Below are 23,176 nucleotides of genomic sequence, written 5' to 3'. Positions count from 1 at the left end.
TTGATGATCCTGCCGCCAGGAGCATTCTGGCTCACGTTCAGTGTCCTCTCGGGCAGTGCTTCCCCAAGTGTGGTCTGGGGATCCCTGAGGTCCTGTCGAGGGCTCCTCAAGACCGACACTGTTTTCAGAATAAGACTGAGACGCCATTTGCCTTTTGCACTGTTATTTACTCGAGAGTGGACACTGGAGTTTTCCAGAGGCCACATGGTGTGTGATGATATCATCGTTCTGGTGGCTGCCTAGATACATGCCTGTTATAACTGTATTTCTAAATTACTTCAGTTCTCTAATACGGTAAATATTGATAGTTTGGGAGGTGTTGTGTCCCGGGGAGAGGCTTCCCTGGTTTTATTTGAGTAAGGCAGTGAAAGCACAGGGGCTTTCCGTAACGAACCTGAAGAAACAGACTCTGACTCATCCCCTTTGTTGTGAGTTAGCTAATGACTAACGCCATAGCAGGAGATTTTTCAGACACTCACTGGGTTTTTAGTCCTGTATTATGTGACTCGAGCAGCTCCGTTATAAGGAGGAGGAAGAATTCCTTATTATCTGCCATTCTGATGCGGGGGCAAGTTTTTCTAGACAGGTCCTCGACAGCAAACTCAAGCCAGCAATCCGCTGAGTTATCAGAGGAAATAATGCCTAGGCTAGCACTAGAAGGGTCTGCTTTGAAAAAATCGTATCTGGGGCACCTGGGAGGCTCAGTCGGTTAAGCATCCAACTTCAGCTCAGGTCACGATCTCACAGTTAGTGAGTTCAAGCCCCACATCGGGCTCTCCACTGTCAGTGCAGAGCCCGCTTCAGATCCTCTGCCCCTCCCCTGCTCTCTCCCTCTCTCAAAAATAGACATTAAAAAAAAAAAGAAAAAAATCCGTATCTTCATTCACCAACAAGCATTTGGTACCTAAGGGTCAAGACGCTATTGGAGCTGAGGGCACACAGTGAAGGTGGCCTTTTCTTCCGCGGTGAACGGTTGTGTTGCAGGTACCTGGTACAATGGAGGAAGTTAAAGCAACCACACAAATGCGCTGTCTCACAGCAGGGGCAGGTCAGGAGTCCTGGTGTCTGGACCTCACTGGGTCATCTGCTCTCAGGATCTCATCAGGCTGAGATCAAGGTGTCGGTGGGCCTGTGGTCTCACCTAATGTCCCTTGCCAGCTGCCTGTCATTGGCAGAGTTCATTTCCTTGCAGTTGTGTGACAGAGATCTCCGTTGTTTTGTGGGTTTCTGGCCAGCTTCCAGGGGCTGCCCTAGGTTCCCTGCCATGGGGCCCCTCCTCTTACAACATGACGCTTCTTTGAAAAGGCTCACCAGATTAGGTCAGGCCCACCCCGGATCATCTCTCTTGATCGGCTCAGAGTAGCCCAGTGAAGGTGTGCTGTCTCTTGCTCTCCACGGGCCCCTCCCGTGCTCCAGAGAAGGAGATTGTACACGGACACAAGTCACTGAGGCCCATCTTCAAATCCTGCCAGCACAGACCTCTTTTCCTAACCCCAGATTACAAAGATTTTCACCTGTGTTTTTTTCAAGTCTGTGGTTTTAGTTTTAGCTTTCACATTTAGGTCTGTGGACACACTTTAATTTTCGTGTATGATATGGGTAAAGGGTCTATGTCCCTTTTGTCCCCCGTACAGATCACCAGTGTCTCCGGCACCATTTTTTGAAACAATGCCCGTTTCTCCATCTTAATTTGCCTTGACAGCTGTCAAAATGCACTTGGCCGTCTCTGTGAGGTCCTGCGCCCAGACTCTGGTTTCTGCTCAGTTGTCTGCCTTTTCTCGCACCAACCCCCTCTTTCATAGAAAGTCTGGAAATCAGGCATCGAAAAAATGCTTTCCTTTTATAAAATCGATTTATTCGAGGTCACTTTTTAAAACTGTTTTTAAAATGAGCTTGTTATTTTCTACCAAAAAAAAAAAAAAAAAAAAAAAGGCTGCTGGGACTTTGGTTGGCATTATACGGCATCCGTAGGTCAATCTGGGGAGAACTGGCATCTTAACAGTATTGAGACTCCTAAAATTGATGAACATGGCATATCTCTCCAATCATGTAGGTTCTTTTGTCCTGGTGCTCTGCGTTTTCCAAAGAAGAGGTTTTAAACATTTTTATAAAAGTCTGTTTCATGGGGCACCTGGGTGGCTCAGTGAGTTCAGCGTCCAACTTTGGCTCAGGTCGTGATCTCGCAGTTCGTGAGTTCAAGCCCCACGTCGGGCTCACTTCTATCAGCCTGTCATTGCAGAGCCCACTTTGGATGCTCTGTCCCCCTCACTCCGCCCCTCCCCCACTTTTCTTTTCCCCAAAAAAAGTAAATATTTGAAAAATAATGAACGTCTGTTTCAGCTATTGGAATAAGGCAGGAAATATAAGAAAGAATAGGGGCATATAAGTCAGAAAAGTTCCTATTGGCAGATGACATATAAAATGTAAAGGAACCCACCCAAAAAGTCACAGAACTAAGTAAATTAAGCAAGTCGACAGGATACAAGCTCAATAAATACAAAAATCAATTTTATTTCTGTATACTAGCAATGAACACAGGCAAACAAATGTGCCATTACTTTTAACAATTGCTCACAAAAAAGGGGGAAATACTTTCATGTAAATTTAGCATAATGTAGATGGGATGGGACTTGTATGATTAAAAATGACAAGATGCTCATTAAAAAAATCAGAGGGTCTCGGGGCGCCTGGTTGGCTCAGTCGGTTGAGCGTCCGACTGCGGCTCAGGTCACGATCTCACGATCCGGGAGTTCGAGCCCCGTGTCGGGCTCTGGGCTGATGGCTCAGAGCCTGGAGCCTGCTTCCGATTCTGTGTCTCCCTCTCTCTCTGCCCCTCCCCCGTTCATGCTCTGTCTCTCTATGTCTCAAAAATAAATTAAAAAACATTAAAAAAATTAAAAAAAAAAATCAGAGGGTCTGAACAGATGGAGAGTTGGTTTGAGCTCCTGGATTAGGAGGCTCAACATAGAACAGTGTGAGTTCTCCCCAAATGTATATACAGGTTTCTGTTCCTACTAAACACAGAGTTCCTGCTAAAATGTCAGCCAGACCTTTTGTAAATATAAATATGATCCTTCCAAAATTTGGAGAGGCACAAGAATAGCCCAAACCATTTAGAAAATGAAGAATAAAGTACAAGTTATCAGTGTCTCATGTCGAGACCTTAGATGCAGCCGCATTAATCAAGACAGTGATATCGACAGAGGGACAGACACAGGTCAGTGGGACAGACCCAGAGGTTAGCTCCGCACAAGTATGCAGAGATGCAAAACCGGTTCAGTAAAGGAAGGCCAGCCTTCCACGTATGCTGCTGAAGCAATTGGATAGCCGTAGACTGGAAAAGAAAGAAAAAGAACCGTGACCTGAATCTCACAACCTTACGCACAACTAAGACCGGCATGTAGATTTAAATGAGAGATATAGAATTTTGAGCGGGTGACATGATAGAAACTCTGGGACCTAAGGCTGGATGAAGTATTCTTAGATAAGACCCCAAAAGCAAAACCCATAAAAGAAAAAAATCATTTTTGAAAAAACATCAATTTTGACTTCATCAAAATTAAAACTTGCTCTGCAAAAGACCCTCTTAAGAGGCCGCAGACAGAAAATATTTGCCAACCACACATCTATCAAAGGACTCATCTCAAAAAAACATAAAGAATTCTTGAGACTCAATGGTAATAAAACAGTCCAACTAGAAAATGGGCAAAAGATCTGAAGAGATTTCCCCCAAGAGGATGTGCACATGGCAGGTAAGTACATGGGAGGTGGTCGACATCACTGGCCATTGGGTCTTTGCAGATTAAGGGAAACGCAAAACCATGTTGAGATACATGTTAGAAGTTAGAAAAGAAGACCAGCGGCCACCGGTGCCCGGGCGGCTCAGTCTTCAACTCTTGATCTCAGCTCAGATCTTGATCTTGGGGTCATGAGTTCAAGCCCTGTGTTGGGTTTGAAGCCTACTTTTAAAAAAAGGAAAGGAAAGAAAGGAAAACACAGCACCCATAGCAAAGGCTGGCCAGGATACAGAGAAGCCAGGTCCCCTCCGCATGGCCGGCAGGAATGTGGATGATGCTGCTGTCCTGGATTATAGTCTGGGAGTTTCTTCTGAACACTAAATTTGTACTTAACCATGTGACCCAGCAATCTCACTCCTGAGCACTTACCCAGAGAAATGGAAACTGTCCACACAGAACCTGTTCATGAATGTTGACGGCAGGTTTCCTTTGGGGGAACATTTTTTATAATAAATTCAGGTGCTTTTTGGTTTTTTTTTTAAGTAAATAATAGGTTTGTTCAGATTTTCACTGTTAGTAAATTAAATCTTTAAAACATTTTGTCCATTTCTTCTAAGAAATCCAGTTTGGTAGCATCAAGTTGTTCAGAATGTCCTCTCCATATTTTTTTAACGTCTGTAGGATCCATAGTGTGACTCCTCTTTAATTGCCGGTACTAGCAATTTCCCTTTTTCTTGCTGGATCACTCTGGCTAGGACGTTACCCATTTCATTGGCCTTTCTGAAGACACTTTTGGCCCTGTTAATTTTTTTTGTTGTTTGTCCATTTTCTATTTCGGTGATATGCGGTCTTTATTTCCTTCCCTCTACTCACCTGGGGTTTTCTTTACTCTTCCTTTTTAGGCCCTTTGAGAAGGAACTTCAGTCAATGATTTTGGATCCATTTTCTTTTCTAGTATAAACATTTATTTTTAAATTTTAATTGCAGTACAGTGAAAGTGTTGTATTTCACATATACAATGTAGTGATTCAATACGTATCATACATACATTGCTGACATAGGCATTTAGAGCTACAGATTTCTTCCCTAGATAATACATTAAATACATCCCAAAATATTTAAAAAAAAATTTTTTTAACTTCATTTATTTATTGTGAGAGAAAGAGAGCAAGCCAGGAGAAGGGCAGAGAGATTGGGGAGACAGAATCCCAGCAGGCTGTACACTGTCAGCATGGAACCTGATGTGGGGCTTGAACTCACAAACCATGAGATCGTGACCTGAGCTGAAACCAAGACTCGGATGCTTAACCGACTGAGCCACCCGGGCACCACCGAAAATATTTTCTAATGTGCTTTGTGATTTCCTTTTGGTACTTCCATTTGATCCATGGAGTTTCCATCTCCCTGCTTAAATTTCCCATTTGTTCTTTCACGTCGTCTACTTTTTCCATCAGAGTGCTTAGCTTATTAATCATAATTGTTTTAAATTCCTGATGTGTTAATCGCAGACCCTCTGCCACATCTGAGTCTGGCTCCAGGGCTTGCTCAGTCTCTTCAGACTGTGATTTTTGCCTTTTATAGAGCGGACGTTGTCATTTTCCGTTGAAAGCTGGATGCATTGCTGGCTCCAGCCACGTTCCTGTCCCTCATATTCACCTGCCTCTCCAGATTGGGGGGCAGCAACCCTTGAACATCCAGTCTCGTGTGGCTCTAAAAAGAGTCGTTGGTTTTCAGCTTGTTCAGCTTGTGTGGGGACTGGAGTGACAACTTGCAGGTTCCTTAAGTGCCAGAGCAGGAGGGTGTGACTCTGCATCTGGAACCTCTAAGAACTGGCCAAGCCCCCCCCCCGCCCCTCCCCTCTCTGCCCCCCCACCTGCCCCTCCCTCACCCCATGGTGTGTGTGCTTTCTCGTATGGAGAAAAAGAAGATCTAAAATCATGCCCTGGTTTCTTTCTAGCTCATTTTTCTGTGGTGGTCCCTGTGACACAAATGAAGGATTAGATCTGTCGTTTCCAAGGCTGGGTCTGTAACCCGTGCTACTCAACTTCCAGAACCGTTTGAGGAATGAGCCTGACAGCTGTTCATTATGCACAGACCGCCTTGGATCCCACACAAGATCACAGTGAGGTGCGGCGGCTGCAATTAAACACCCGGAAAACAAATGTCCTGACGATGGGGAACCTTCTTACCTTTGCTGATACAGGTGCAAACCGTGCGGCCGCTGAGGAACACACTTGGGTGATTCCTCAAAAAATTAAACACATGGGGCGCCTGGGTGGCTTAGTCGGTTAAGCGTCCGACTTCAGCTCAGGTCATGATCTCACGGTCCGTGGGTTCGGAGCCTGGAGCCTGCTTCGGATTCTGTGTCTCCCTCTCTCTCTGCCCCTCCCCTGCTCGCATTCTGTCTCTCTCTCTCTCTCTCTCTCTTAAAAATAAATAAGCATTTAAAAAATTTTTTAAAAATTAAACATAGTTGCCATGTGACCCAGAAACTCCACCGCTAGGTGGAATGTCTGCCCCAAAGGACCAGAGACCGGCATTCGAATGGAAACTTGTACGAGAACGGTCACAGCAGCAGCCAGACGCTGGAAGCAGCCCAGATGCCCATCAGCTGACCAGCGGATAAACACTGTGAGGGTCCACGCAGGGGGGCGCTATCCAGCCGTAGAAAGGAACAGAGTGCTCACCCCGCCATGACGGTGAAACACGATGCCCAGTGGAGTAGGTCAGACCGTTGCTACGAAATACCCCAGATTGGCAAACCCAGAGAGACAGAGAGCTGATGGGTGGTTGTCCGGGAGTGGGGGGTAACCGCTGGTGGGCGCGATTGCCTTTGGGGGTGATGACAGTGTTTTCCAACAAGGTAGTAGAGGTGGTGGTTGTATGTCACCTTGAACGTGCTACATGCCACCGTGTTACGTATGCTTTATTTCTTAAAGATTTTATTACATTTATTTAAGTAATCTCTACAGCCAGTGTGGGGCTTGAACTCACGACCCTGACGTCAAGAGTCATGTGCTCTACCGACTGAACCACCCAGGCGCCCCTATATACACTTTAAAGTGGTTAGTTTTCTGTCACGTTACTTTTACCTGAGCTGAAGAAAAAGACAAATCTCAGAGGGGCCTGGCATATTACAGCGCCACCCTGGGCCTTTCCCTGGGGCCTTAGTCACAGCTGGGAAGGAGCAGCTGTCCCCAGGAACCGGGGTGGGGGACTCAGAGCCTGGATATGGGACGCCAGCCTTGGCACGGCCGGGTGGCCGAGCAGGACCGCCAGCGTGGGCGCGCCTTGGGCCGGCTTCCCGTGCACCTGCTCGTGCTGGGGCAGAAGGGCGAGGCCGCCGGAGTCCAGGGGCCCTGCCCCCACCTGACATACTGTTAGGCTCATGTGTCTTAGTTTGGTTTCCATTCTGAGGGGTGGATTTTTTAAATAAATTTCGTTTTTAATTATGTAAGATCTCCACATGGTTCCAAAGCCAGAATGCATTGAGACGTCCCGCTCCTGCCCTGTTCCCCCCTCCCCGTACCTCATCGTTTCTATCTGTTGCTGGTTTCTCTTGCTACGTTTCCTTTTTTAAATATGAGCAAATAGTCAGTGTTTCAATTTCCGCACCATTCCTCACACGCAAGGAGACACACATCGTACTTGGTGTCTTGCACCTCTTCTCACCAGCCATGGACCACCGTCCACCCCCCACAGCCGTGTCCGACCCCTGTGTAGGTCGCCTGCGTTACCCGATCAGCCTCCTGTCCGTGGACGTTTGCGGTCTTCCCAGGCTTTCGATGCTGTGCCAGCGCCACGGTGAATCTTTTCCCTGATACAGTAGGATCATAAATTAGCAACAGACAGGTCCTAGGCACCCAGATTAAAATGGGAGAACCTCTGTTTTGACGACGCGTAGGAATATGGGGTTTTATCTTTGTCCAGAATGCTTTCACGGCTGTGGGATCATTTACTCTCACAAGACCCCGGTGAAGCGTCACAGGCATTCAACTTAGTTAGCAAAGCCGGAATTCAAGATGACATTTCCTTTGGGGAATTCATGTTTTTTTTAAGTATTTGTAAAAACCCTCTATTCACACATGTTGTTTGGTCAGCATCTCTATTAAGCCAAAGTTAAGACTTAAATTGGATATTTGTTAAGTAATGGAAATGAAAATCTGACCCTTGCAATAACTTGTTGTTTTTAACATACAGCAGTTTTAAAATTTGTCCTTGTAATCTGGAGGCACCTGGGTGGCTCAGTAGGTTAAGTGTCCGACTCTTGATCTCGACTAAGGTCACGATCTTGTGGTTCACGAGGTCGAGCCCCACATCAGGCTCTGTGCTGACCGTGTTGAACCTGCCTGGGAATTTCTCTCCCCCTCTCTGCCCCTCCCCTGCTCACTCACTTTCTCTGAAAAATAGACATTAAAAAAAATTGTGTCTTTGTAATTTGTTATGTTTAAATGAGTAAACTAATCTCCGGGTCGTCTGGCTCACCGTTGTCAAGTCCTGGATCTCCCAGCACAGCCGATCCCCTGTTAGAACCTAAAAACCAGCTTCCCTGGTTCCGGAACTATAGGAGGGGCTTACGAGCGCCCAGACAGGATTTCAGACTAAAAAGCCACTCGCCCCAGGTGAAGATCTGTGTTTTCCTAGCCGATCGAGGCGGGTGGGGCCAGCCGACGTCCGCCGACGGGACCGCCAGAGCGCGGGCAGGCAGGGGTGCAGGAGGCTGGGTCTGGGTCTGATGATGCCAACAGAAGCACATGGGATTCTCGTGCGGCCGGTGTGGGTGATGGGTGCTCCCAGGGAAGACGGCGCAGGAGACCGTCCATCTGCCGAAAATGATCCTTCTCTCTGCGAGGGTGACGCGCCCAGGCCTGCGCACTTTTCCGGCCACATCCGCCTGTCTGCGGCGCGGATGCGAGTGTCCCAGCGCGGTTCCTTGACACTGATCGCCCCCTCTGCCTGCTCGATCACCAGCACCGCCCCCCAGACTCGTCCAGCGGCTGCTAATAAAAGTGCACATTTCGGGGCGCCCGGGTGGTTCGGTTGGTTGAGCGTCCACCTCTCGACTTTGGCTCAGGTGGTGATCCCAGGGTTGTGGGATGCAGCCCCGAGTTGGGCTCTGTGCTGAGTGTGGAGCCGCCTGGGGATCGTCTCTCCCTCCCTTGCCCCTCTCCCCTGCTCATACTCTGTCCCTCCCTCTGCCCCTCTCCCCTGCTCATACTCTCTCCCTCCCTCTGCCCCTCTCCCCTGCTCATACTCTGTCCCTCCCTCTGCCCCTCTCCCCTGCTCATACTCTCTCCCTCCCTCTGCCCCTTTCCCCTGCTCATACTCTCTCCCTCCCTCTGCCCCTCTCCCCAGCTCATACTCTCTCCCTCCCTCTGCCCCTCTCCCCAGCTCATACTCTTTACCTCCCTTGCCCCTCTCCCCTGCTCATACTCTCTCCCTCCCTTGCCCCTCTCCCCAGCTCATACTCTCTCCCTCCCTCTGCCCCTCTCCCCAGCTCATACTCTTTACCTCCCTTGCCCCTCTCCCCTGCTCATACTCTCTCCCTCCCTTGCCCCTCTCCCCAGCTCATACTCTCTCCCTCCCTCTGCCCCTCTCCCCTGCTCATACTCTCTCCCTCCCTCTGCCCCTCTCCCCTGCTCATACTCTCTCCCTCCCTCTGCCCCTCTCCCCTGCTCATACTCTCTCTCTTTCCCCTGCTCATACTCTCTCCCTCTCCCCTGCTCATACTCTCTCCCTCCCTCTCCCCTGCTCATACTCTCTCCCTCCCTCTCCCCTGCTCATACTCTCTCTCTCCCTCTGCCCCTCTCCCCTGCTCATACTCTCTCTCCCTCTGCCCCTCTCCCCTGCTCATACTCTGTCCCTCCCTCTTTCCCTCTCCCCTGCTCATACTCCCTCCCTCTGCCCCTCTCCCCTGCTCATACTCTGTCCCTCCCTCTGCCCCTCTCCCCTGCTCATACTCTCTCTCCCTCTGCCCCTCTCCCCTGCTCATACTCCCTCCCTCCCTCTGCCCCCTCCCCTGCTCATACTCTCTCTCCCTCTGCCCCTCTCCCCTGCTCATACTCTGTCCCTCCCTCTGCCCCTCTCCCCTGCTCATACTCTCTCCCTCCCTCTGCCCCTCTCCCCTGCTCATACTCTCTCTCCCTCTTCCCTGCTCATTCTCTCTCGCTCTCTCTGTGAGATTTAAAAAAAACTTTTTTAATGCACATTTTGCTGGGAGTTGGGTCAGGAAGGCAGGCTGATGTCAGGTGTATGCCTGGTTGCCTCTGAGCACAACTAATTTATGTTGTTGTATCGAATCCATGAATCCGTGCCGTCACTAACGAAGGGACTCAGATTTGCAGACCACGAAGAGTTACGGAAAGCCCGTAAGTTGTCGTGTTCTTTTCTTGCCCGACCGTGTTACTGCAGCGGCCGTCGAGAGGACCCCAGGACCGTTTTGCCTCGCGTGATGCTCTCTTTTTGTAAAGGCATCGTCTGTGCCCGTCTAGGCTTTGGTAGCAAGTATACGTAGCCTTGGGTCTGTGAGAAATAATCCAGAGGCTGGAAAGCCCAAGATCAAGGCACCAGCAGATTCGGTATGTGGGGAGATCCCCCCCCCCCCCGGTTCGTGGACGGCATCTTCTCATGTGTCCCCACAAGGCAGGAGCATGTGCTCCAGGGGCTCCACCCTGACCACGCACCGGGACCAACGCACCCACGAAACCCCACCGCCCGACACCTTGACACTGGGGCGTAGATTTCTGCATACGAATGGTGGGGTGGGGGGCACAGTCTGAGGTTCTGAGCGGCTAAGTCCACGGTAGCACCTCCGCTCCCACCGCGTGCCGCTTCTCCGAAGGCCTGACTGCTTCCCCACAGTGTTGGAAATCTGTCAGAATTTAAACCTGGGCGTCTTCCTGAGCTGGTGCTCTGGGAGCCGCGAGGCCCGTGCAGACGACTGTTCTGTGGCCTGCGTGTCGAGTCCCGTGGCGCACACGTCAGTCTCTGTCGGTAAAACCCCAGGGTCCACACCTGGGCTCCCGCTCAGCCTGGCGGAGTGGCTCCTTGCCGGTTCGGACGAGCCGATTCTCCCGTTCCCTGCTGGCCTCTCGGCCCCCGACAGAGCTCTGTGGACCCTCCAGCCCCCACTGAGACGAGGCGGGTCCACCTGACCCCGACTCCCCCTCTCGCATGCGGCCCTCCCCCGAAAGCGTGCGGGTGCCCGACCCTGCGGAGCGGCAGAGCCCCAGATACACCTTGCGTCTTGGAAGGAGTAGGAGGAGGGAGGCACGCGGCAGAGGGAGAAGCGGTGATGGTCTGCGTCCCTTAACGTTGGAGTGCAGGTGGCGTGGCCCTGAGTTCAAGCTCACGGGCGATTTCTCCACCCAGACGTGGAAGACACACCTTCTCAGGTTTTAAATATACTGACCCATTCTTGTGTCCCCTGGGGCCTCTTCCTTTCCTTCCTGTGCCGTCGGGCTGATCACCTATGTCCCAGGGTCTCCCCAGGACACTTGTGCCGCGACGACAGAATGTTGGCCGGGACATCTGCATTGCCGTGACCCTCTGCCCAACCACCCCAGGACCCCCGCTCCCGGTGCAAAGTCACGGTGGCAGGCGGGTGCAGACACGGTCCTGAGTCTTCATAGGCTCTCCTTGCACCTTTGGCAACCCTGAGTCGGGGGGCAGCGGGGGTAAGACACACGGGTTTGGGGTGAACGAAGGAGCGGTCATGAATCAGGTGCGTTTACGGTCTGTGGCCGCGGCCCCTTCACTGACCAGCTGCTTCCCGTCCCGCAGGGGAGGCGGCGGGATGTGCGGACTGGCCACCCCACACTGCGGTGACAGCTGTCCCCACACCCAGGCTGGAGTCGACGGGGGACAGAGGCCTGAGGCCGGGGTGTCGGGGAGTGAGTCTCCTTCCTGGAGCTCCAGGTGTATATGTCCCTAGAGCAGAGAGCAGACTGCGGTCCAGCCGCACCCTAACCTGAGGAGGAACACTGCGAATGCTGACCCTAACCTGTGTGCTATGTGTAACGCGTGCTCCCGTCCCCTTACAGCACGCACTCTTCTGCATTCTCTGAGAGGCCGCTGCTGTGCAACGGGAAGGCTGGTTCCCCCTAAAAGAAACTGAGTCCTCGGTGCCCTCCCTGGGGAGACAGTGGGGAGAGGCTCAGATCAGGAGCTGGCTGCTCCTGTCATTTTCGTCTTCTTTCTTTTCTTTCTTCCATAAAGTCACAGGCTCAAGCCGTGGTGCCAGCCTTTCTGGTGGTCTTTCCTGGATCGGCCACCTGCTGCGTGGGTGTGGCCATCCACTTTCACACGTCTGTGCAGAACGTAGGCTGAGCTGGGCTTCCCCAGGTGACCCTCCCCGGGCCTGTGTGAGGCAGCGTGTGTGACCCAGCACTGTCCTGGTGGCCTGTCCACCGTGGGGAGGCTGTAGCCGAAGCCCGTGGAAAGCCATGCCCCTCGAGTGTATGGGACGTGATGCGTTTCCTACATCCCGCTTCCTGGGGGAAAACTGCCCTTCCTCTGCTCGGCATGGCCTCTAAACACTTCTGAAACAGAGCACGGGAGGCCCCAGGGTATGCCGGGAGCTGGAGAACGGTGTCCGTCTGTCTGCGCTGGCCTCCGGTCCGCAGCACGTCCAGGGGAGTGAAGGGGTCCCCGCTCCTCCACGGACATCCAGACTGAAGGTCCTCCTCATCCTAGGCTGTGTGTCAGGTCGTACAAGCATGGCGAGTAGCAGTGGAGTTTTAGGCCTCTTTCCGGAAGCTGGAAAGCAGTTTGTGCCGCACCTGTTCTCTTCAAGAGTCACCCTGTCTGAAGACGTCTGGGGCGCCTCAGGCCACCTCTGTCAGCACAGACTGCTCCCGGGAACTTAGGCTCTGGCTCTGGAGCATCCAGTGTTCGTCTGTGGCAAGGAAGGGATTGGCTGGTCAGAGGGGCCAGCACGCCGCCCGTCCCCAGAGTCCCGCGGGAGTGATTTGAAAACAGTCTGAATTTGAATGTTGGGGTCTCGGCGAGAGAAACCGCACTTAAGTTCAGTTGTGTTTTGAATGTGTAAAGACGCCCGTGCACTCGGGGTCTCTTCGCCTTCCTATTCGTACAGGGGAAGTAACGCTCATGTGACTCTGTCTTGACCGTCTAGTTGCCAAATCAGGGTTCGCAACCGTGCTGACTCGTGTGTGTTCTTCCTCCGCGACAGGGTGAATCCGTGAAGTACTTTCTGGATAACTTGGACCGGATCGGCCAGCTGGTGAGTACAGTCCCCACCCGAGAACCTGCGACCCAGAGTTGGGGAGCACGTGGTGAGCCCCGTGACGAGCGGGACTGCCGGGCTCTTAGATCCGCGCTCGGTGTCAGGGCCGACGGCCAGCGAGCGCGTGGCAGTGAGCACTCCCCCTGCCAGTGGAGGACACGCTCACGTTCCCGCCTGCGGACCGTGCTCCCTGCTAGATTTCTGTAAGAAATCCTTCGCTCTGCTCGCCACAAGGGGCGTGGCAGTTCTTCAGTAAAACGGAGGGTTTCCTTTAACTTTTTATCAGGGGAGCCTCAGACGTACATAAACACAAATCGTGCGATGCGCCCCCAGGCCCCCGCACCTCCCAGGAAGCCATCTCATCGGAATAGGGCTCCGGAAGTCCTAACCACAGTGCCGCCACTGCTCCCAAGGCATTGGCAGCGTTCCGTAATCTCAGCCGATGGCCGGTGAGCGCTGAGACCTGCCCGGGTGTCGTCGTGTGTTCCCGTGGGCGCCGCTTGCTTTAGCGGTTTGAGTCCGCGTCCTCATAAGGCCCGTCCTTCACAGGAGGGCCACGTCACTCCAGTGTCTGTGAAGGTTTCTCCCTCGTCTTTCCTTGTCGCCGTTTATTCGTGAGGTCGTTGGATCGTTCCTCCTGCGGCTGCCCCACGTGCGGCTTTGCTGTCCCCTCCCGGCGATGCTACCAAAGACGCCCCTCTGTCCCCCGCACCCCGTGAGCCGGTCTCCGGACTGAGAGGCCTCGGCGGCCCTGTTTGGTCTCTGGCCGGGCCGCCGCCTCAGTGCTTGTGCGGTCGCTGGAGGGTTCAGCGGTGCCGCATTGCGGTGACCGGAGAGTCACCGTGCTTGCTAAAGACTTCCGAGAATAACATATTAAGTATATCGCGGGCGAGATCTGAACAGCATCGCGAAACCTAGATTAAATCGGTTGGCGGTAAGGTCTGGGAACGCGTACGCTCTGGAAGTCCGCAGTCGGAAGGTGGTTGTGGGGCAGAAACCGAAGCCGCGGTCGGTTTCCCGTGGGCACGAGCACGGGGGGGATTGTCGGCTGCAGCTGACGGGGAGGATTCCGGTCACCTGCCTCGGGCCGGGAGCCTCCGCTCACGGGAGACAAGCCGCTCGATGCCTTCGCTTCCCTTGCCTTGGCCAACGTTGATCCTACCGCCGAAAGTCACTCTGGTGCCTGGTTCAAGTTCTCACGGAAGTCCCTGGGGCTCTTCTGGCCCTCGGGTCCTCGCGTTCTGTCTCTCCTGCTAAACCTCTCCCTTCTCCCGTGTTTTACAGAATTACTTTCCCAGCAAGCAGGACATCCTGCTGGCGCGGAAAGCCACCAAGGGCATTGTGGAACACGACTTTGTCATTAAAAAAATCCCTTTTAAGATGGTGGACGTGGGCGGCCAGAGGTCCCAGCGCCAGAAGTGGTTCCAGTGCTTCGACGGCATCACGTCCATCCTGTTCATGGTGTCGTCCAGCGAGTACGACCAGGTGCTCATGGAGGACAGGCGCACCAACCGGCTGCTGGAGGCCATGAGCATCTTCGAGACCATAGTCAACAACAAACTCTTCTTCAACGTCTCCATAATCCTTTTCCTCAACAAGACGGACCTCCTGGTGGAGAAGGTCAAGACCGTCAGCATCAAGAAGCACTTCCCGGACTTCAAGGGCGACCCCCACAGGCTGGAGGACGTCCAGCGCTACCTGGTCCAGTGCTTCGACCGCAAGAGACGCATCCGCACCAAGCCCCTGTTTCACCACTTCACCACCGCCATAGACACGGAGAACATCCGCTTTGTGTTTCACGCCGTGAAGGACACCATCCTGCAGGAGAACCTGAAGGACATCATGCTGCAGTGAGCGAGGGCGCCCCCCGCCCCCCGCCGCCTTCCGCCGCCGCCTCCGCGGCCACCGGCCAGCCCTCCCTGGGCCCGGGGTGGGCCTCCCGGATCTGTGCCGCCGCGCCCGCCACGCCGCCACGCCCCAGGCCCGGGGCCACGGACACTCGGACGTTAGCTACTGAAGCCGGGGCGTAGTCAAACTACTGAGAATCCAAGGGGTCACTCTGCCCTCGGTTCCTGACACCTGGTAACACCTCTCCCTCTCCCTTCACAGAAGCCGTATTCCCCTCCTGACGCAGTTTCATGAGGACCCTGTGCGTGTGCGCGGGGAGGGGGTGGGGCGTGCACACGCCGCGCACGCTCGGGAATGACCAGGACACAAACCGGCCAGCCTCGCAGGTGGCTCTTCTCTCTCCCCCGCCAGTCTTCCGCGAGAGACGCTAACCCGAGAGCTTTGCCTGACGGCGGTTTGCGGGACATCAGGGGTCTCCACGCCCCCTCCTAGAGCGAGCACGTTGCCTTTTAAAACCCCGGTGCCGGCTCGAGGGGCCCTGGTCCAGGCACCCTAGCTGAGGCCGGGGGCCCCGCGTTGGAGGGTGGGAGCGGGCTCGCCTTAACGCCACACGGCCGGTGCTGGTGATCCGCCCCGCCCTGCTCTGCCTGGGACCTCTGTCCTCCAGTCACCTTCCGATACCTGCACGCGGCCGCACCCGGGCTCCCTTCCCTCGGAAGGTGGGAGAGCGCTTCCTGCTCCCCTCGGGACTCCTGAACACCGGTAGGATTCCTGGAGGAGCCTGTGTGAACGCCACGGCTGCCTGGTGAGTCCACCTGCTGACCTTCCACGAAGCCCAGACTCTGGAGCCGGAGTCCGAGTTTCTGCCAGCTGCTGCCACCTCGATGCCTTTGGGCCGGGACCTGCTCCCGGCTCCGCTCGGACCTTCACGCTCACCGGGGTCTCCTCGTCGATGTGCACATGCCACAAGTGATCGCTACCGGACGTGGCTCTCTTCCAGGAGAAGCCAGGGAGGTCTGTCCAGGCCCGCGAGCTTGGACATGGCAGATCTCCTCCCCACCCCACCCCCCCGCCGTGCCCCTACCCACTCACCTTTGCACCGGTGTCTCCCGCTGGCTGTCAGATACACTGCGTCCCAAGCTGGTCCCGCTGTGCGTTCCTCTGATAGAAACGTCTGGTGTGTCAGGACTTTTCCTAGTATTTGGAAGGAAACAGGAAGCTTCCTCTGACTGGCACCAGACGGTCACTGTGGCTGAGTAGCACCCGTGAGGCCCCCGTCCCGAGGCTGCCCTGCTCCCGATGCTGTGTCCCTTTTGCGTCAATCCTGGCTCGTTTCCGGCGATCTTGTGGCCTGTGCTGACCCAGGAGGAAGGACAGCAGGACCTGCTCCTGACTCGTCCTTGTCATCAGTGTTCTCAGTGAGGAGACCACGGGAAACTCCCTCTGTCTCTCTCCCTCCCTCTCCCTCCCTCCCTCTCCCTCCCTCTCCCTCCCTCCCTCTCCCTCCCTCTCCCTCCCTCCCTCTCCCTCCCTCTCCCTCTCCCTCTCCCTCTCCCTCCCTCTCCCTCTCCCTCTCCCTCCCTCTCCCTCCCTCTCCCTCCCTCTCCCTCTCTCTCTCCCTCTCTCTCTCCCTCTCTCTCTCCCTCTCTCTCTCCCTCTCTCCCTCCCTCTCTCCCTCCCTCCCTCCCTCCCTCCCTCCCTCCCTCCCTCCCTCTCTCCCTCCCTCCCTCTCTCCCTCCCTCTCTCTCTCTCTCTCTCTCTCTCTCTCTCTCTCTCTCTCGGTGCTCAAGGCTTTGTGTCCATGTTTGTTAGGGTTTGTGACTTTTTTGGCTGGAAAAAAAAATTGCTGTTTTTGCACTGCTTCCTGGGGCTCCTCATGAACTGAAGGATGTGACCCAGGGTCAGTGCCGATGACCGTGGCTTAAAGGAAAAGGAGCAGTCTTGGCAGGCTCCCCGGGGAGGTCTGGGGTCCTTTCACGTGGCTGCAGGGACCCACCGCCCGGTTCCCAGTGTGGTGGGCTCTCCTCGCCCGTCACTGGGGGACCTCCCCAGCGGCTGCTCGCCAGTGTGGGAGCCACCCCGGCCCCTGGCACCAGCTGGGCGTGCACAGGGTGCTCCCGCCCCTTTACCCGGCTGACCGGAAGCGCAGGGGGTGGGGCTGTGCAGAGCTGCCTGGAAGTCAGGGAGGGCGCCAGGCCTGGGTCCCCGACCCGCAGGGCCCCAGCCTCCCATGTCTTCCCGGGCCCGGGCTTCCGCTCTTGCTGACCTCGGGGCACGTGGGGAGGTCTCTAAAGGCCCCGGTTCCAAGTTCAGGGCTTCGAGGGGGATCGGAGAAGAAACTATTTGCAAGGCTCAACTAAAACCATTCACGGCTTTCCTACACATAGACTAGTCGTTTTTGTCTCCAAAACCTTCAGCTTTTGTATTTTTTTAATTACACTGTTATCCTTGATTATTGTCTTTTTTATTGAGTTGTTGGAGAAGCAGGAGATAGTCGTGCCTCATTCTGTTATTGCAAAAATGTAACAATAAACTTCCTCAAAATAAGGTCTTTTCTTCGTGGTTACGCTGTTTACCTAGAAGGACACGTGTAGGTTTTTCCCTGAAACACTCCTCTGTCTGTAGAGAAAGGGTCTTAAAAGATAATGTGTTCTAACCTATGTAATTTATAGAGATGTCTAGTGTTCCTGTTCTTGTAACTTTAGTTACTTCTGGGAAAAAGACAAATAAATCCAAGATCCAAAATCATCTCAAAACACAATGATTAGTTACGGTCATGACCGCCTCACTTGGGCGTCCCGAGGCCAGGCCGACCCGGGCTGGGCGGGACTCCCCTGATGCACGTGCCTACGGGACAGGGACAGCCGGGCAACGGCTCGCATTCACGCGTGGCCCCGTTAGCCTGGGCCGGACGGTCTGGTGTGAGGACGACCACCTTCGCCCTCCGGGCGTTCGTTAAGGCTGTCCTCCGCATGCAGAGCCCAGAGCGCAGCAACGCCAAGGCTAATTGTATTTGAAGTTTCATTATTTGATAAGCGGCTTTTATTTCCAAGACACAACTTCAAAGCCAACCAAAGTGGCTTGTGCACAGAGACGTGTGCGTGTGTGTGCGCAGGGACCTCACATGGTGTGAGTGAGGCCCTGAGTGCCTGTCTGAGAACCCCAGGACCACCTAGAGGTGGATGCTTGGCGCGGCCTGAGCCCTGTAACCAGAGGGCGCCAGGGGGACGGGCAGGAGGGTGTTGGTTCCGCGGCCACGACCCCCACGGTTCTGGTCCCAGCCACAGAATGAAGAAACCTCCCGCCGGCGTGATGAGTGATGCCCAGTCGTGGGCACGCTTTGTCACAGGACTGTCCTCCGGAAGGAGGAACCGGGTGCTGTCCAGCGGCCGTGGCCTGGGTAGGCACCACAGCACCCGGTTACGCCGGAGGGTGGGAGCCCCTCTGCCGAAATGCTGGCTGGGAGCCTGCCACGTGGTTAGTCACCCGCGGCGGTGGGTCAAGCTCTTTGCGTCCCAGTGTCAACCCTTGTAACCGGGGAGGAAGCAGTGATTCTCCGCGCTGGCGCCACGGTCAGAAGCCCCGGCCCAGCCCTCCCCGCGGGGCCTGCCCGGCAGGGACCCCGTCTGTGCAGAGTCCCGAGCTCCTGGCCATCTCCCGTGCATCCGGGGCTCCGGGCCACCGGATAGATCAGCCGCACTGGAGGCCTTCTCCTGGGCTGTGTCCTGTGTCCCCGTGCGGCTAACCTCGCTGTGACCAGCAGCCCACCTCTAGAGGAAGCCACGGCAGTGGGCGGGCTTCTCTGGAGAGCGACGGTGGCTGCGCCTTTCCCGCGGTGGACAACCTCCCCCGCCCTGCGGCCCGTCTTCTCCACGAGGTACGTCACGTGCGCTCGGCAGCCTCCTTCTGGAACGATCCGTGGGGCTCGTGTGTGTGGTGCCATGTTTCTCTGGGCATCAGGGCTGCCGGTCCCACCGGTCCCAGTCGGGAGGCGGTGCCGGGTCCACAGCTTGGGGGTGCCGACAGCCCCCGTGTGGGGCCGTTCCTGAGGCGGTGCCGGGCCCTGACGAGAAAGCCGTCGGGTCCCCCGAGGAAGGAGCTGTCTCTCGCCGTCTTCTGCTGGGGAAGGACTTCAGGGCTCTCGAAGCTCGGAGACTGGTAAGCTCAGTAGGGTGTGTTAGAACAGGTGGGTGTGATCTCTGCCCCTTGCTGTCCTCTCCAGGTGGAAACGTGCTAGAGACAGTAACAGGTTACCCAGGGGCCCTTCTGTCGCCCGCTTCCCTCTGCTTCACACCCACGCGGCTCCTTGGAGGCGCCTGCCCAGCCCTGACCATGGTGACCTCGCCTGGGAGCCGCACCCGAAGCCCCCGGGGCTGTTAGAGCTGCGTTTTGCAAGCTCGGGGCTTTGCCTAATGCAAGATTGCCGAACTGGTTCCGGGAGGGCTGAGCTTTCCCAAGGCTGTAATCCCAGATCAGGAACAGACAGCTTCTCAGATATCCCGGCAGGTGGACCTTCCCAGAGATTGGTGTCCGTTGGGTTGGGGGGTGGGAATGGGGTGGCACTCAGGCCCTGGGGTTCCCGCCCAGAAAGAGACCACAGAGGGCAGTGGGCTGTCCTAGCCGATGGGAGTAGGGGACAGCTAGGACGGGGAGGGGTGTTCCCGGGTCTGACCCTGACCTGCGGCGGCTCCTCCCCCTTGGATCTTCCCAGTTTTCAGCAGAACGTCCTAAAATGTCATCGTGGGAGTCTTAGCAGGGACCTGTAGACTTCACACCTGGCTCTCAATGAACGCAGCTCAGCCAGAAAATGAGGTTATTTTCAAGTCGGTTATAGACGTAGTTGTTTCTTTTCAGAGGGTTTTCTTTTTTATGTGCGTGTAACGTAAACCCAAGTGAAACACTAGAGCAGCTGCCCTGGGGTGTCTGAAGGAGCCCGAGTTTCCTCTCAGGCCCGTGGATAAGCGAGTACCACCCCGCAGGTGAGGCGGGACCAGCCGTGCCACGGGGCGACCCCGAGCCACAGCGATCGGAGGGCCTCCGTTCTCTAGCCGGGTCACCTTGTCATTAACCGTGAATTCACTTGACGTTTTGTTTGTGAAAGCTGATGTGTTTCCTCCGAGGGCCTGGGTCCACACGGCCCCCGTGTCGTCTTGTAAGGTGGCGCTCAAGTCAACTGCAGGGCGATGAAGACCTTGACCCCCTCAGATGGGAACGCGCCCTCCGAGCCCAGTTCTGGCACTTTCTGGCACCAGTGCAGGCGGTTTGCCTCTCCCGGCTGACGTCAGAGTGACCGGCAGGAAGAAAGAGGGACAGCGGGGGTGCGGGCAGACCCTGCTTTGTGACCTATAGTCTCTGTCCTGAAGCCCCGGCGAGAGACCGTCTGTCCTGCCACCGATGGTCCGGGAGCACTTGGGGGTGGCACATACACCCGGCTGTGCCCCCCGCTCCATCCAGGAAGTGACCCCTGCGGAAGCCCCCACAGCACCACCCGTCACGGTGCCCTGGGAAACAGGTCGGTGCCAGCTGTCGACAGGAAGCTCTCGGTCACTGGGAGCCTTCAGACCAGCCCGAGGGTCTCTGGGGCTCCCCGGCTGGGCCACGCCGTCAGGGGGACGCCTGGGGGAGCTGCACACCTTTCCCGGACCCGCCTGCAGCAGGTGGGTGGAGGTCTCGCTGGCCGGTCTGTGGGTGGCAGGTGGAGGCATGGGGGGGACCTCCCGCGGGCAGTCAGTGGCAGCTTTGGCCGTGTTCTCCATCATCTGTCCTGTTCGGGGTTGAGATCTTATTGGACTCTCAACCGAGCCCGCTTACAAAGAAATTTAAAACGGCTCTCTGGAGGCTGTCCGTCTCTAGAACCTTCGCGAATACCTTTGGACCTTGTTCAGATTGGCAGGTTGTCCCGTGACACAGTACAGCGTTACGTGGCCAGCCGCCCCATGGTTGACCCTGTGCCCCGCGAGCGCCCTACCAGTGTCTCCCGCGTGGCCCCCTTGCTGCGGCCGCTCCCGCCACTGAGCCAGCGCAGAGGACGCTACAGGAGGCCTGGGCTGCCGTGACATTCTCGCTGCAGCGTTCGCTTGAAGACACCAGCTCTGAGCCCTTCCGGGGTCGTTACACACTGAAGGAAGCCCCAGGATGACAGCCACGGGCTCCGTCACGGGCACCGCCGTGAGAGGGCCACACCAAGCCTGCCCACGGAGGTCCTGGGACAGGCCTCCGTCTGTGAAGACGTGCACCGGGTTAAAATCCTTACCGTGAGGTGTGAAAACGCCCTGTGCGGCTCCGGTGGTGGGCGTAGCACGTTCAGCGTATGTGGCTTTTCTGAGTGTGTTCACGTTTGCCTCGAATGACGTTTGTTTTCCTGGCATGTTGCATCCAACCCCCCCCCCCCACCACCGCCAGCTCCTGCGGCCACCGCGTGTGACCTGTTTAGGATGGAGGGGGCCGTGTGGCCGGGGAACCCGCAGTGCGTGTTTAGCGGGGCATCCACAGGCCACCTGGGCCAAACTGTACTTTCCAGAACCCCGGGCCCCCTTGTGGTTTTGCTGTGGATGAAGCGTGCCTGTCTCGTGCCCGTCCTTCGCCTCCGTAACCCCGGCCTGTCCCCGCTGCCCTTTGGTCCTGCGGGGTGCTGGCTCCCCTGGCAGGAAGGCCTCGTACGGCCGGGGCTCCCCCCACGGCACACCGCCATCTTCACCCCTGCCCTTCCACGGGCAGACTTGCTGCCTGGATGGGAGGTGAGCGGGCAGCTGGGTGACCGCATTGAACCTCTGGTGTCCAGGCAGAAAAGGCGATGTGGGTCACATTAGTGCGAATAGAAATAATGACCCCACCCCCCACCCCAAAAAACGAAACTAGCCTTTTGTTTTCATTCTGTGATTTCATAAAGCATCAACCTTGACCCCAGAAAGCTTGGAAACAGGTACTGTGCATTTAGCAACTGAGTCGGTTTGGTAAGTCGGATTTTTAAACCCCGCCGGCAGGGATATTGCGAACGTAGAGGTTCCTCGAGGGCGTGTGTGTGGCCAAGGGGACCAGACCCTCCAGGCCTGCCCACGTGGGCGAGGGCCAGAGCCCCTCGGACACCCAGGGCCGTGCGCACCTGCCGCCCTCACGGCCGGGCGGGCCTCCCGCCTCCTAGCAGGAGGGCACGGCTCCCGGATTCCAAGGGTGGGTGTCAGGTGGACTTCACCCTCTGCCCGCAAGGCCTTTTCTTCGTTCAGGTTGACGGCATTTATTTATTCGAGAACAATAACGTAACATAGAAGTGCTTCAGAAAATTTGAACTACGTGGAATTTTCCCCGCATGGCACAGTTGTCCGGAGCCTCGGCACAGAGATGCCCACGTTCAGGTTGTATGTTTCCCCTTGGCTTCGGGGCTTTTAAAAATAGGAATGATGGCACCCGGCTGGCTTAGTCGAGAACACGACTCTTGACTTGGGGGTTGGGAGTTCCAGGCCCACGCTGGGCAAGGAGACTGCTTAAACAGAAAATCTTTTAAAAAAAAAATACAAACAGTGCCCATCAAGCAGTTTAATCTGGTTGTGACTGGAGCGGATGTAATCTGGACGAATTTGGTGCCATTGAGAGAGGGCTCCTGGGGACGAGGCCATGGGCTGCAGGGCTCGGGACCCATGACAAGCTGGTGCCGGACCGACAGAGCTCCACCTCCCGAGCCCTGCAGGGAGAAGCCGGAGCAGGGGAGGGCAGGCCCGAGGGCAGAGTGAACGAGAGGTAGCGCTGTGGGGCCTCCGCCTCCGGTCCCACTAGGGCTGCCGCATGCCAGCCAGGATGCCACTGTCCCACCTTTGGTGCAGTGTCTCCAGTGGGGTGTTCGGGGGGAGCACCCAGGTCACTCCCAAGGGATGCAGGTAGAACGTGGCTGAGGCCCGTGTGTCCCTCCCTGTATTTTTCCTGCTTGCACGCTTAGGCCAAGTGGACGGAAGATGGTGTGTGTGTTCCTGCCTTTGACATTAGGCGGCTCCTTTCTGCAGGCTCAGGACCCCACACGGTGCTTTCGCTCTCTTCCTGCGACCCTGTGCGTCCCAGCTCTGGCCCCCCGGCTTCCGTGACTCGCCTGCCACATGCAGCTCCCAGGAGCGTCCCCACGGGCAGGCCGAGGGACGAAGGCAGCACTCCCACCGACGGGCCCCTGGTGGGAGGCCGCGTCCACGAGGAAAGGTCACGAACAGTCCAGCTGACACCTCTTACCCTGACCCGGTGTGGCGAGAACCAGGAGGTCAGCTTCTGTGGCTGCAAGGCTGAAGGTGGGAAATCAAAGCGATGTCGGCCTCAGACGGAATCAAGCGCCCCGGGAGCCCTCTGCTTTGTCGGCCAGCTGTGGCGG

The 23,176-nt window shown here is 55.8% G+C and overlaps 1 protein-coding gene across 1 annotated transcript in view; it reads left to right on the top strand.

Moving 5' to 3' along the window:
• The window catches only part of GNA12 (G protein subunit alpha 12), a 109,642-nt gene extending 93,325 nt beyond the window's left edge, over window positions 1-16,317 (top strand). Inside the window, exons 3-4 of the mRNA XM_042921268.1 lie at window positions 12,928-12,978; window positions 14,266-16,317. Of these exons, the coding sequence (XP_042777202.1) occupies window positions 12,928-12,978; window positions 14,266-14,835 (621 nt within the window). The 3' untranslated portion in view covers window positions 14,836-16,317. The remainder of the gene's footprint in view (window positions 1-12,927; window positions 12,979-14,265) is intronic.
• Window positions 16,318-23,176: the final 6,859 nt, after the last annotated feature.

This window comes from Panthera leo, chromosome E3 (assembly GCF_018350215.1).
Source record: "Panthera leo isolate Ple1 chromosome E3, P.leo_Ple1_pat1.1, whole genome shotgun sequence".
Taxonomy (NCBI): Eukaryota; Metazoa; Chordata; class Mammalia; order Carnivora; family Felidae; genus Panthera; species Panthera leo.
The sequence above is the reverse complement of the archived record's forward strand: the minus strand, read 5'-3'. Positions and strand labels throughout refer to the sequence as shown.